This window comes from Parasteatoda tepidariorum, chromosome 9, assembly GCF_043381705.1.
Source record: "Parasteatoda tepidariorum isolate YZ-2023 chromosome 9, CAS_Ptep_4.0, whole genome shotgun sequence".
NCBI lineage: Eukaryota > Metazoa > Arthropoda > Arachnida > Araneae > Theridiidae > Parasteatoda > Parasteatoda tepidariorum.
Genome location: NC_092212.1, coordinates 34,062,390 through 34,078,068, shown reverse-complemented (window position 1 = coordinate 34,078,068; position 15,679 = coordinate 34,062,390). Strand labels below are relative to the sequence as shown.

Sequence of the window (15,679 nt, the reverse complement as noted above, 5' to 3'; positions counted from 1 at the left end):
TAGATTGCAATATATTTTTGTTGTTCCATCACTGTAATGTCGTTCAGATTTGTCTTGTTTATTATTTTCCTATAAAATTATTAACATAATAATTTATTGTTCTGATTTTTTATGTATGATTCAGTTTTTTGTAAAAAGTCACAATATAGGAAATGGAAAAAAAATTAAGCTCATTTTGTAAATATAATAGCACAAAAGTCTGCATTGAGATTATATTTCTTACAAACATACTAATGACCTTGATATTTTTTTTATTAAACGTATTATAAATAACTCTGTTTAAGTTAGTTTGCAATGACGTTCTTTATTCCCTTTGCATGCGCCACTGTAAATTGATTTTTTTTACCTGTAGTATTCGTTTGTCCTTTTTATAAAAAAATAAATAAATTCTTTAAAAAACATAAATAAATGAATAACAATCAATGTTCAGTTTAAATTATTTATTACTTCAGGCCTTTCATTTCCAGTTCAGCAATTTTTTGATCAATTAACTAATTACATTATTTATTCTTTTTATCGATCTTTTTTTCTATTTGTTCTGTAAAGAAATAAACTTTTCATCTTGCTCTCCATTCATCAAATCAAATCACTGAAAATAAATTGAATTTGAATCTTGTAAATTATAACAATAGAAAACATTTAGTAGTAAAACCATATTTCTAAGACATAATTTATTTTATAAATATTTTTCAAATAAGATATTAAAATCGGTCAACTCTTACTGTGGAAATTTGCCCAAAAAGTTTGAAAAATATTTCAAAAGTATGACAAAATTATTCACTCAGCTTGTGATATATAAAATGATCAAAACTAATTGCACCGTTTAGAAACCTTTGCAATTAAATTATTTCAAAACAGCTTGTACTCAACACCTGAAAAATGACCAAAAATTAAAAAACAAATTATTGTATTTTGCTTAGAAAATCAAATAGTAATTCACAGTTAGTTGCAGAGTACATAAACTGGCAGAGTTTCTAACTAGCAACAACCGACTACAGCATGTAAATTCTGAATATAAATTTAATAGACAGATATATGTCATATGAAATAAAGTAATGAGAAGCAGAGAACATTATTTTATAGTTTTTGCAACCAACTGTTGGCAAACATTTGTTACTAATTTTGATATTTGTTAAGAAAAACTAGCATGTTTTTGAACAAAACACTATAACCTTGGAATCGGATCTGGACCCCTTTGGAAAAGGAACTCTAACCCCTGATCAGTCACTGGGAACATTTTTAAATCAATACAGGGGTCAGTGCGAGTCGGCAGCAAAATTCGAAACGACTAACTATCCATGGAATCCGAACACACCCGATTCACCCGATTGGGAGAAAAAACGTTCTATCCCCTGATCCATGAAATTACTATACATCGACTTCCGTGAACAGTTATTTAAGGATCAAACATAAATGGAATAAAATAAAATGAAAAGTTTAAAACATTCATATGAAGATGAATTCATTTCTAAGTATTATTATAAAACTATTATGCGCGACCATTAAACTAGTAGGGGAGAGTCGGGTAGCCCCGCCCACTTAAGGAATATTGCTTATATTTCTGTATAATATTGAGTAATAATCAATATTTTTGTATGTTTCTATTGTTTTATCATCTAATTAAATAATGCAGAAAGAATTAACCAAAAAAAGAATAGTTTTACTTAAAAAAATAGAAATTTAAAAAATTTGACTACTGTATTTAACATATTTTCAAAACTATTGTTTACCATGTTACCAGCTGCATAAATACTTGAAACTTTAAAAATAATATTTTTTTAATATAACAATTAATATCCGATGGCCCATTGACTTGAAAAAATATTCTATACATATGAAATTGACTGTGGGTGGGGGGCCCGATCCTCCCCTATTACTTTACATTCTTATTCTTTTTTTGTGTATGATGATAACCAAAACTGTCGTTGATATAGTTGTACGTTAGATTTTTTTCATCTAGTTTACATATTTTTTTATTTAACAATGAGTAACTAAACGTCAAAAATCTGTTTAAACAAGATTAGTTAAAAAATTTCAAAAATATGGAAATAAGGAACATTTTTTTTAAAAATAAAGTTAATTGTCAGAGATTCTGCGACCAATAGGAAAGTGTTCTAGTAAGTAAATGTTCTCGACAAACAGTTAATGCTATTAAATAATTCATTTTAAAGACCTTTAGCGTGTAAAAATATAGATGATGAATAAACAAAATGTCAATAATTATAAATTTCTTTTTACATATTTTAAGTATTTGCTAAGAGTTGATTTTCAAATTCACATTTCTGGTGCTGTAATTTTCTTGAGCAATTTAGATGTATTTGAAAATTAATCTTATACCTAAGCAAAATATCTCAATATATATTCCACTTCATAACCTAATCGTTTTTTAAAAAAATCATTCATTGTGGAATACAAATTTAGTAAACTAATTTACATGTTCCACTTACCTCTTGCAGTAATTAGGAAACGCCATGCAAGTAGACGTGAGTCCCGCTTGACAAGTCTAGAAGGAAGGGAAAAAGTTTCATAAGATTTTGCCTTAAGTTCAATTCAAAAACCTAAAGGAAATATATCCATCAGGTTGAACAAAGTGATCACTCTCAACTCATCGATTGCTGCCAGCACTGGCCTAACCTCGTGATCTATTGGGAACCCTGTTCTTATATTTCCATTTATGTCAAAATGCCAATGGCCTTAAATCGATTTATGAATCATGAAATTCCATGTAAATTGAAATACTAATCTCAATTTTAAGACATACCAGAATATCGAGCATGTCCACACATTTTCTCGTAAGCATTACTTGGGGGGGGGGGATAGTGATGGTTTTCTGAATACTGTTCCGGTTTTGGAATCTTGTTATTGTTTACAACTAGTGTCCCATCCGTATGACTTGAAACAATTGAAACTTGACATTTTGAAACACAAACAGGAAACTAACTCTTACAACACGAGTATACCTCAGAAACGTTTTCAAAGGGTATAAAGTATATAGAATAAGTTGGACATGTTCTTTCCGAAATTTCTATAACAAACTCTTAGTCTTTGCTTAATTTGCAACAAAATTCCATTTCATAACACTTTGGGGTCTCGCAAAAGTTTCTAGTATAAAACCACATGAACTTAAAGGAAAATAACATTAATTTTTCAACATTCAAAATAACCATAGCTTGACCTCGGATCATTATCAAGAATTTTTCCTAGACCATCGCCAATAGTCCAATACGCAGCTATTGTGCGACGCAGAATAACTACAAGAGTTGCATTTACGCACGCAACTAGACTACTTGAAACTCCATTTTTGCGAATCTAACAGTCAATCATAAAACCCAATTTTAAGATTATTATTGACATAACTATGATTTTCTTTTCATTCTTTGCAACAATTACTTTAAAAGTAAATTGTAGATTTTTCATATATGTTCATAATTGCTAATGTAATAAATACTTGTGCTTATTTGCCAAATGAGTGTGGTCAAAATTTAAATATGTTATTTCTTATAAATAGGTCGGAGTCCCAAGAATAAAAAATAAGTCATAATTTTACTCGTTAAATATATAACTTCTTCATAACTTTATTTCTTTATTTGTCTGGAATTAGATGACCGAGTTCATTCAAGTTTTGTATTTTTTTGTTGAGAAAGTACAGTTCAAAAAAATAGTTCAACTTTTAAATACTTGAAAACTATAGTTTTCCCAACATCGGTGTACTTTGACATCCTATTTTGTATGAATATCTCTGTAAGAATGAGTTTCGGTGACTATGTATTCCTTAAAATATTTTAAGCAAAAAATCTTGAGGCATTTCTAGATATATTTTTTAAAAATAGCCCGTAAGCCATACGGAGGAGGAAACTATAGGTCTTCCCTTGTCAAAATTTCTGATGGTTTTCCTTTGATGGCCCAACATTATCTTGACGGTAACCATCAATAATTCCATCATGAACCATGATAATTTTTGATGGTAACCAACTTAAATAACCATCACTCCAATGTAGGAATTCGGACAGAGTTATGATGGTTCAACTTAAGAATAACAACTTGTTTTAATGGTTCATTCCTTTTGAACAATCAGAAATTTTCATCAAAGTCTATAAAAGTAATATACCATCAAAAACAAATAGTTTTGATGGTACATTCTTCCTGAAACAACAAGAGTTTCCATTAAACCATAATGGAAATGCATTGTTGCACCATTATGGAAAATCACGAATTTCCATAGTAAACTAGAAATCAAATGTTGGAACAATCATGAGCAACCATCATCCCAATGTAGGAATTCGGATAGATTTATGATGGTCCAACGTAGATCTGTCCATTCCCTGAAGTTGCTTTTGCCTCTCTTGCGCATTATTAAGACGTGTTGCCATGGATCGTCACCAAGCATTTTTCTTGCTGAGTAGTCACATGCGCGCACTTTGAGTCTACAGTATTAAACGGATGCTCCCCTGGGGCGGGACGGGGTTAAGCTTTGATGGTCCAACGTAAAGAAACTTAATGGTTTTTATGGTATATCCCTGAGTGCTAACTAACAATAATTCCCCTTAAACCATCATGGAAATGTACAGTTGGGATCATTATGGACCATCACTGCTTATCATGAACTGTTGGTTCGTAAAAATCAAACTTCTCTTGCTAGTAAACCATCATAGTATTAAAGTAGCATTTTCTAACAGAGAATGATGGGAGTTAGTTGCCATATCAAACACCATGAACGAATAACGGAAAATGTAGGATGATGGTAACTATCAAACTATGTTGGACCATCATGAATCGCGCTGAAACCAACGTAAACCATCAAAATGATTTGATGGGACCATGAAGAATTTTGACTTGGGTTATGAATTCGAATCGGGGGTGTCACCTATCATCATAGGCGTGGGATGAACATTTTCATTCCTTTTTAGTAGGTGGGACACGTCTTTTTTCGTAGAAAATAATTTGTTCAAGATGATGTTTTATTTATGTTTTAAAGATTTCTGAATTTTTAAGTCCCTTGAAAAGACAGTGTTTTCATTTTTTATGCACAATTACCAAAACCAAAAACGTTAGGTTAAGGTTCCTTGTTTGTATCAGTTTTGTTTGATTTGAGATGAATAACAGGGGTAAGTTAAGGACCTAAATTTTCTTAGAAAAAATATCGAGTTATATTATCAAATCTAATTGCTTTTTTTTTAAAATTTGAAAAATAACGTAATCAATTTATTTGATGCATCTATTAGTATGCATTACAAAATTCGGGAGCTTTATTTTCTTTTGTTTTGTAAAATAAAAAATAATTTTTCCTCGTTTTTAGAATTAGATCTCTCGATCCACACTTTTCTTCCAAATTCTTACGGCTTGCAGTTCATCTTTAAAATGTTTTCAATATTTTCAAATTTTTCAATTAATTTAATTCAGATTTGAAGTCTCTTATTATTGAATACTTTGTTTATCCTGTGATTTTAACTAAATATAACAAGGTAACGGTCAGAATTCCTAGAACCCCCTTGTTAACTTCTTCTAAGCAAGTTACATGCCTTGAATCAATAAGAACATGACCGATTTAGTTTGTATCAAAATTTATTAAGAAAGTTTACATAAATTAAAACTCTAAAAAAATTTTAAGGAAAAGTAACATTTCTGAAGAAACTTAATTGGATTTAAAGAAAATTATCATGAATCAGCTAAAAAATATACGAACATTGAATTTTGATTTCTGGTTTTGTTTTTGGATCATTTTATTGTTCACAGTTTCAATAAATTTTTCAACATTTTCAAGCGTTTTCAATTTGATACATTTTAAATCAAAAAAGTATTTTTCCTTGCTACAATTTTCAATGCAATTTAAGGATATTTGAATTTTTAAGTTTTTCGACTTGTACTGCAAACTCATTCCCTTTTTTCAGTTCATGTATTTGTACTTTTACACTTATTTTTTTCTCGTTAATCTTTAAAATAAAAATCTTTTACTCATTTTTCAGCATTTACAACTTCTTGCAGTTATTCTTTAAAACTAAAATTCAAGTGCGTGCTTTTGATTTTTACAAAACCGAGTAGGAAATCAAATTTTTTTATGAAATGAACAAAGCGAACTTTTAAGATTTTATAAACATAATAAGCCATTGTGTTTTATTAAGAAAACAACATATATTTTAACTCACCCGATATTTTTCCCAAGCAGCAAACTCATCTTTACGGCTGGGAAAAAATTTTTCTCTTTCAAGCTTGTTCTAAAAATTAGTTAAGGTTACAAAATTTTTATTTTTAAAAACATATTTTTATTTGCTTAAAAGAAAAATACTTACACTATAATCAAGAATGTGATTGATTGTTTTCAAAAGGCAATTCTTCTGCAAAATAGAAAAATTAAAAAAAAAGTTTCAAAACATGAAAATAATACCTAATTAACAATTTATGTAACAATTAACAAAAGTTCTATGACCATGGTAAAAGATACTATTTTTTTCTGGATTCTCACCATGAATTTAATGGTTCAAAGCTGTTTTGTTGACTAAAAGTTTTTCACCTTTATCATAAACGAATTAGGATCAAGTTGGGTAATTATGAAAATGAGGTAGTTTTGATCAGTGCCATTATGGTTAATTAGTTTATAACGAAGTCCCTGGTGCTTAATACTACATTTTATTATTATTATTAATTAAAATTAATATTACTATCTGAAAGTGTGTATTTCTAATTACCATTTTTTACTATAATGAAGTGATTATGACTTGGTATAATGTTAACTCAAAATAAATATTTTGCAATGTTCTGCTGCGAAAAACGTCTGGGACATAAATAAGAAGGAAAATTATTTTTTATTCTTTAAAATACCTGCAGAAAGCTGCTTAGATAAAAAAAATAGAATCAACGAGAAGCTTAAGGAAAATATAAGAAATCAGATAATATAGATGAAAGTTTAGTTCCGAAAACAAGGTGCATACCGAAGCTTGATGAAGATATATTTTTCCTTATTTTTGAAAATGATGAACAACTTCCTTCACTGTGTTAAGTAAACACAGTTCCAGAAATAGTTTAGAATTTTTTTTTAAAAAATCGAAAGAAAATAATGAAAATAAGCATCATCAGATAAAGCATATTTTGCATACATAACTGATGAGTAAGTGGTCAATCATTCAAGAAAAAAAATTTAAAAATAGGAAGAAAATACTGACATCATCAAATAAAGCATATTTTATATTCAATACAAACGAGAAAGTGGTCAATCATTCACTATTTAAAAAAATAGGAAAAAATACTGACATCATCAGATAAAGCATATTTCGCATTTAATACAAATGAGTAAAGGATCAATCTTGTACCTTCCATCATACATGAATTCAGTGAGAAGGGAAAAACACTGGTAAGGGTTTCCATAGAGTCAGACAATAAGCTAAAGCAGTTCTAAGATGTACTGTAGGTCATATTTGAGACGATCAACTGATGTCTTGTTTTCCACAGATTTTTTGTGGGAGAGCCAGGGCAGTGAGCTGGGAGGTAAAGCATCAATGTCACTCCCTGCTTTTGGCTAATATAAACATAACTTAGAAGACACTGTCGAACATGCCGTTGAGTCCACTGAACTGTCATTGTCCCAAACTCCAAGACTTGCTCTGGCCACTTTTACTCTTTCGATCGACAACTCAACATTTGTTTTTATTAATAAAGAGGAAAACTTTTGATGTATCTCTTTGACTATAATTTTCAGGAAGCTTTCGTTATCAATAAATACCATGCATATAACTATTTATATCTATACATATCTATTAATTAACTATTAACATTATATATTGTATGTTTTCAATATATCATGAAAATATAATTTAAATATTGTTTTTTATGCTTAAAATATCAATATTTCACAATCTAACAATGCATTTCTTAGCTCTATTTTAAATAATTTCTTCACAGAAACTCAAAGGTATTGTCAACACTTGCATGATTTCGATATTTGTTCCATTGTAACACTAGCAGCACAATACTTGTTAAAAGTAGTAAAAAAAACAAATTTCTGTTGTTTGGACCAGAAGACATTTTATTTCATCATATGACTCATCGAAGATGTGGAAGTCATACAGGAACAGATCTGGACTATAGGGTGGATTGCAGAAGACTTCGCATTCGAATTATGCACTCGGTCTATCGTTGTTTTGTGAAATCCAAATTGTGTCCATGAAAGAGTGGACAGGAACGTATAGGTCAGCCTTTCAAAACATTTCTTTCGTTGGCAAGAATCAATTTTTATTGATTCTAACACCAAAAAATCTATATAATGAGGTCTTATGATTGGTCTCAAAATCTCACCTCAATTTCACATACGAAATTAATAGGCTAATAACTGTTCAGTTATTATTCTTTTATTATTGTTCAAAGGAAATTTGCGATCTCCTTGCTTATGGAAAGTGCGTTAATCTTTTTCGATACACCGGCAACTGCATTCCAGGGTAGCTTCTATTTTTCCAAATATAGTTCCAGTTTAAGGTCTTCTGCTTGGGTTATTTATTTACTTTAACTAGTATTTTACATTTTTCTGCAAATAATATAATTAATTTAATATTTTTTGTTCCATTTTACTTTTGATTAGAACTTAAGTAAGATCAGTTGGTCGATTTTTTTTCTCTAAGGACTATGCGTGCTAATCTAAATAATACACATTATATATGACGACCATCTTCTCTTCTAATAAAATTTTATATTTTTGATAATTGAACCATATTTACAATATTTTTTTTATGATTTTCTTGCTTTTGCATCCTGTTTGAATGATAAGTACTGTCACCTATTAGACATTCGTCTTTGTTTATTTAAACTATTATAAACTCCAGTTAATTTTTTATACTTTATCCAATCGTGACTAAACTTACCACATAAAGGCAACATTGTTTACAATTTCTTTTTTAAATATCCTACCCTACTGAGCTGAGATAATACTGATTTTGATAATTTAAAAATGCATTTGTGTTATGCCTTCTGGTTAATTGGTTCATCTAGGCTACACATTCTTAATAAGAATTTTAATCGTCGAATTTTCAGGTCGAAGCAGAATCTATGACGTCAATTGGACTTTCCCAGATTTTAATTTTAGCACTCCTTTTCTAAATATATGCATGACGCAACAACCTGATGTGTTTTTATTTTTATTTTTATGCAATGAGTGAAAAAAGATATTTCAACATTAATGTATTTCATTTTCGGTTAGCCCGCTTCTACAGCAATTTGATTATATAAGATTCTTGACAGTGTATGCAAATAAGCAAACAAATCAAAGGTTATCCAAAATATAACAACGCAATTCTGTAAAGCCTAACTTATGCCTTACGCAACCTTGATTTATTAACTCACTATTCAAAAATGCAATTAATGTGACATTTTGACCAAACGGACACTGATCAAATAGTACTGTTCAACTGATAAAAATACAGGTTTATTCTGTGCCAATGAAGCATAAAATATCTAAAAGTATTAATTTTAAAAAATACCAACGTGGTAGTCAATAAAATTTAAAAGAAAATCTGATAGTTTGAGAAAGAGACATTTTGTGATACGGTCATTAAAGGCATTTTTATTTCACTCTTTTTTTGTAAATAATAAGAAAAAATTTTATTATTTAAGTTATCCCCATAATTTATTGTTATAATCTATTTTGTTTGGCATAAATGTTTTTGTATAATAAAATTAAAGGAATGTATATTAATTATAGGCACATACAATCCTATAAGCAGAAAAAAAATGATAAATCAAAATTTTGAGATATATTTTCTGAATTTTTTTTTACCGTCTCGTCTCTGTTGTTGCAGACAAAGGGTTTCAATATATCAAAAGACAAAGAGCCATTTTTCCATTCCGGGAAAGCGTATCCATCTTTTAAGTCACACTCCGCATTCCACTTTTCTCTATGAGATTGGTATGTCTGAAAAATTTATATTTCTATGAAGAAAATAATTAGAAAGAAATTGCGAAATAAGAAAAAAAAATTTCTTGAAAGCACTTAAAAGGATAACTGTTTACCTAAATCATTTATTGATATAACTATCAACCAGGGTCTAGTAAGGGAAATATTCTCTTGCAACATTTCACTCGTAATAATTTACTCCAGCAATCAAGCAGGTTTCCATACTCAGCTCCATATTCCTTGCATACGGTTTGATTTAGTTTTCATTTTTCTTTACTTAAATATTAACTCATGACCACCTCATGTGCATATTTTTTTGACAACCATTTCAAAAATATAAATTAAGTGTCACTCTAATGCAACAACCTATATGATTTTCAGGAAAAAAAAATTAAATAAGGAAATATATGAGGCACAATACTTACATCTTTATGCCAATAGTCAAAACACTTTGATTCTTCTTCCGATAGTTCTATAATAGTAAGATAAATGTAAAAGAAATTTACAAAAATATATAATTCATTAAAAGTGAGTTTCAGCTAACAAATGTAAAAATTAATCATGTTTCAATTCATTTTAAATTATTGAAGCATATTGGGCACTTCTTGAAATAATTGGCGGCAATGTGAAGTGCGCTATAAAAAGTCTGTTCCGAATATATATATTTTTTGAATCCTGGTCCAAATGGAAGTAAGCCATATATTTAGCAAAAATAAAATTAAAGTTATGTGTCTAGAAAAATATTATTTAAAGGATTAAAAATAATGTAACGAATCATCATAATCTAACGAATCATTACTGAGAACTGAAAAGATTAAAACCTATTGTTTGATTTCCGGATAAAACAGAGACAAGTGGAAATTTAAAAATCACCTACAAGCATTATCAGGTTTATATACACTGAAGAGCCAAAAAAACTGTTATACCTGATTAATATCGTGTAGGGCCCCCGCGAGCACGCACGTGCCGCAACACGACGTGGCATGGATGCGATCAATGTGTGAAGTAGTGCTGGAGATAATTGACACCATGAATCCTGCAGGGCTGTCCATAAACCAGTAGGAGTATGCCGATGGCAGAGCTGTACTTTGATTGGCTTTGCATACTCATGCCTGTACCAGTTTTTTTGGCTCTTCAGTGTATTTTTTCGTTGAAACGCATCTTCCCCAATATTAGTTCGACAAAGTTTGATACCGTTTTTTTCTTTCCAATTTTACTTTGAAGTTGATTTATCTCATGTGCATACTTTATAACTATATTGTTGAGAAAAGAACTCTAAAAATATTGGAAAAACTGTGGTAAATTTCTATCCAAATTCAGTGTTTAAAAACTCAAGCGGTTTGAATTCCGAACAGAGCACGGATGTTTCCCTCTATACGTTGTTCCTGTTGCGTGTGATGGCTGAATGGCGCAGTATTGTCGTAATGTCGCTCAGTTATTGTGTAATGTCGCTCAGTTGCTCTCAGTTTCTCATCTCCTTGACTTAGTTCACAAGGTGCTCACCAGGTAACGCAAAATGAGCAACACTTTCTTCACCTTCCATATCAAAGAACGATCAGTTCAGTGCCTGCTGTTAAAAAAATAATAATTATTATTATTATACATGAATTGTTTTCCCCAATTTTGGCGTAAACGCTTCACTTGTAAAACGATCGATACTTCGCATTGTTTACAAGAAGCTGAAAGTTTGATTTTACTCACATTTGAGAAAAATAATTAAAGTATTTGTTACAATTTTTTTTTTATTTTATTTCAATAATATTGATTATTATATTCTCATAAGGTCTATCAATAACAAAAATGTGTCCATTATATTTCATAATTTTATTATATATTTATGCTCCTTATATTTATGCTTTGTTAAAACTTGATCGAATTCTTATGAATATTCTTATTGTACTGGGGTTTGTTAGATTAATAAATTTTATTTATCGAATCATAATTCATATGCATTCTTATACACCGAAGAGCCATTACATTATGACCACCCTGCTAATAACATGTAGGACCACCTTTAGCTCTCAAAACTGCTAGCACCCGCCGTGGCATTGATTCCACAAAGTGCTGATAGGTAGTCTGCGGTATCTGGTACCAAGCGCTCACCAACAGGTCCTGCAATTCCCTCACATTGCGAGGGGGTAGCGTAGCAGCACAAATTTGCTTTTCCAAGTAGAACCATGAATGCTCTATTGGATTAAAGTCAGGTGAATTTGGGGGCCAAGACATGACTTGAAAATCACAGGAATGTTCCTCGACGATTCGACCCTTATGACATGGTGCATTATCCTGTTGGGAAACACCATCCCCCGCAGGAAAAACTGTTGCCATGAATGGGTAAACCTGGTCTGCAGCTGGGTTCAAGTAGCTTACAGACGTCAGGGATTGTTCTATGGGGATTATGGTCCCTAATGTACCCCATGAAAACATTGATCCTGGGCGAGAAACCATGAAAACCTGGGCGAGCCCATTGTTATAGATAGTGGGTGGCCATAATGTAATGGCTCTTCGGTGTATATACATCCATTGCATGTACTCATGCTATGGCTCTTAGTTTATATTTTATCGAAAAAATAACGTAAGTGACTCTTATGTATATCATATCTTATTGTAATTATTAATATTATTGTTATAAAACAGCAAAAATGGTTTCGACTACATTACACTAAGAAGAATAAGAGAGCATTCTTAACGTTGTCAAACATCTAGATTTATTGAGTTGTCTATCTCGTTTCACTATGCCACTTTGGTGTTATTTTAACACAAAATAATGGTTTGAATTTAATTGTAATAAAAAGAAAATAAAGTAAAATTGCATTTTTAGTTGCACAAAAGTTTTAAAAAAATTTTACCAAAGTTTAATATTTTACTCAATTTTGCAAAGATGTTTATAAATCATTTAGTTGTTATTGAATAAAATCATAAATAATTCAAAGGGACTACAAATAAACACTAAAAATTATCTGTAATTTTGATAACAATTATGTTAAAAAAGAATCCATTGATTGCTACAGATTTAATTCCAAACAGAAAGCAGTTACAGTTGACGAGCCATAGCAACGAAAAATTTTTGAATTGTTTTTAATAGCAATAAAAATTTAAGTTCTATATAGTACATAAGTAGTTTTTTTAGATATTTAAATCAATTGAAACAAAAAATATGCCATTTTGTAACACTGAATAATGATACCAAAAATAAAGGATTCATTTATGTATAAAACAGGTTTGGATTATAGGATAACAAATATCACAGCCTCCATCCACAGATTGTATTACACATCCAGCAGCTGATTAATGTAAACCAGATCTTTTGAAAAATTATTTATTCACTCATATTTAACTTCCTCTCTTGTAGGAGGAACAGATGATGTTGAATTTAAAAATGTTGTCGAAACATTTAATAGCACAAAGAGAAACAGTTTTGTTTTTCTTTCGTTGATTGGGATATAATCTTTTTTTTGGCATTTTTCACTTACGGGGTCAATTATAACAGTTCATAAATTCAACTAAAACATAGTTAATTATACATATTATCGTAGTTGTGATATATTTTTTTATTGATCAAACTAGTAATGATATTTAAGGAGTAAAAATAATAATGAGCAGAGACCAAAAGGGTTAAAATTTTTAACTTTAAGAGGTTAAAATTTTTAATTCATGCTATGAAAGGTGACAAATAAAATAATACACATGCAACATAATATAAAGGATTTAGGAAACTATTGGTGGTTCTTAAAGAGTTAAGTAATGGTTTGTAAACATAAGATTATTTATTTTCAGCTGTTATAATCGTCCCTTTACTTATTGTTACAATCGTCCCCAAGACGCCATGTCGACTTCATTTGTTAAAAACAATGCTAGTTAATTAACAGAACTAGTCTTTTTTTTAATGTTAATTAAGGTGTCCACATACATATTTGGTTAATAATTTTTATTTGTTTAAACAAAATTACTTTGTTACAATATAATATTCTAATACCAAAAAAAGTACTTACTTAGCGTGAAAATATCTTTTGTGATGAAACTCTTTCAAAAGTACATAAAAATGGTTGCCAGCATTGTACATGTAGATATATTAAATACACCTTGTGCGACACATAGGAACCAAATCTAGAACCCGACACTCGAAATTTTTGCTCTGTTACAATCGTACCCTGTTACAATTTACCCCACTCTCCCCTATGTCATATTAAAGGATTAAAATCTCAAGTATTCATGTTTCAAGTGTATAGTAAAATTCCGCCCGTTAAACATAGGTGGATCACTATAGAAGGCATAAACATTTGTTACAACTCTATTCTTTGTGTACCAGATGATTTGATACAAAAAAATTAGTGCCAGACAAAGATAGCTGTCTATTAAGTAATGTGCTTATTGAAAAAATTTTAAGGGAGAAAGTAATGAATTTTGCAATACGACTTTTGTAATGAATTCACACATAAATAGTGGCAGTTGAGATTTTGTGTACTTTTTATGAAAAAAATGTACTATAATAATTAAAAAAAAACAAAAAGTTTCTATTATATAATGATGATAGTAATTGCTCCTTTCATTTTAAGTTCAAATAGCATTTCCAGTGAAATAAATTTTTTTACAGTTATTGACTGTTCGTTAAATTTTTGAATAAATATTTATAAGACATTCGAAAAATCTGAAATCAAATTACATAAAAGACATCAAATTCACGTTCGTAAATTTCTTTAGAGTGATGAATATATGAAGTTATTTGCATTAATGAATGTTTATATTCAAACGAAATCTCAAATTCATTCGTACGAATAACTTCATATTTTCTTATTAGTTGTTATAAAATATTCTTCCCTGTGTATTTATGAATCGCAAATATTATGTGCAATAATAACATTGCATCTAGTGTTTTATTATAAACAAATAAGAATTTGTAACTCCAATAAAATAAATTTTATATCCAGAGTCTTATTTAAAAAAAATATATAGCTTAGCTAAAGTATCTTTAAACTGTATATTTTGAAGCACTACTTTAAACTCGTGCAAAATGTTAATGTTCACATATTTTTTGGAGAACTTAGTGTTGGAGAATGTGTTTTTATCATACTTGCCAGAGGCAAACGGAAAGTGTTTTCTAGTCATTTTTCAAAGTTTCCTATATCTATATAACATAGACTATAACATTCCCATGGCATGTGGCATTCATAATATTGTACATAATCTAAACAATTTTTCGATTGTTAAAATGTTATATCATTGTTTAATTGCTGAATTTAGACAAAAAAATAATAATCGCAGTTTTATCAATTATTATTTTTTTTAAAAAAGGTTCGGATCGAATTAGGGGACAACAAAAGAACTTCTAGGAATGTATTTTTTCCTCAACAATAAAAGCAATCTTACCACAATCACAATATTGACGGATAAAACATTCTACAAAAGAACCACCAATTGCTATAATCGCCTGTTCACGTGCGGTTTTCAGAACATTTCTAAAGTCAAATCCGTGGCAATAGGCAACTGATGAAACCAAAATGTAAATTAAACTGTATCTGTAAAACATTTCCGTGACGAATATCACACCAATATCTAGACCACTCCAATGTGTTCGACCAATTTGATTCTAAAAGCTGTTCTTGCTGACAAGCATCGTTTAAAAAGGGTCATATCATCATATGCGTCATTGAAAAAAACAGCTGGTACTGAATAAGCAAATTATCACAATGTGAATTAAATAAAGCATATTTAAAAATACAAAGAGGTCCTTCTCAAGCGTGCTTACAAAATATAACTCACTGAGGAAACATATTTATGCAGAGTGATTACGTGTGGCATGTATGG

General features: G+C 29.8%; 1 protein-coding gene across 1 annotated transcript; it reads right to left on the bottom strand.

The window, feature by feature from the left end:
- Positions 1-427: 427 nt before the first annotated feature.
- LOC107436116 (uncharacterized) lies at positions 428-15,456 on the bottom strand. Its single transcript, XM_016047693.3, has 7 exons — positions 15,242-15,456; positions 10,300-10,346; positions 9,758-9,892; positions 6,288-6,332; positions 6,144-6,212; positions 2,448-2,503; positions 428-589 (listed from the first exon to the last, which is right to left on the bottom strand). Exons 1-7 carry the CDS (start codon positions 15,399-15,401, stop codon positions 577-579), a joined length of 525 nt encoding a protein of 174 aa, XP_015903179.1. The 5' UTR covers positions 15,402-15,456; the 3' UTR covers positions 428-576.
- Between the last annotated feature and the right edge of the window lie 223 nt (positions 15,457-15,679).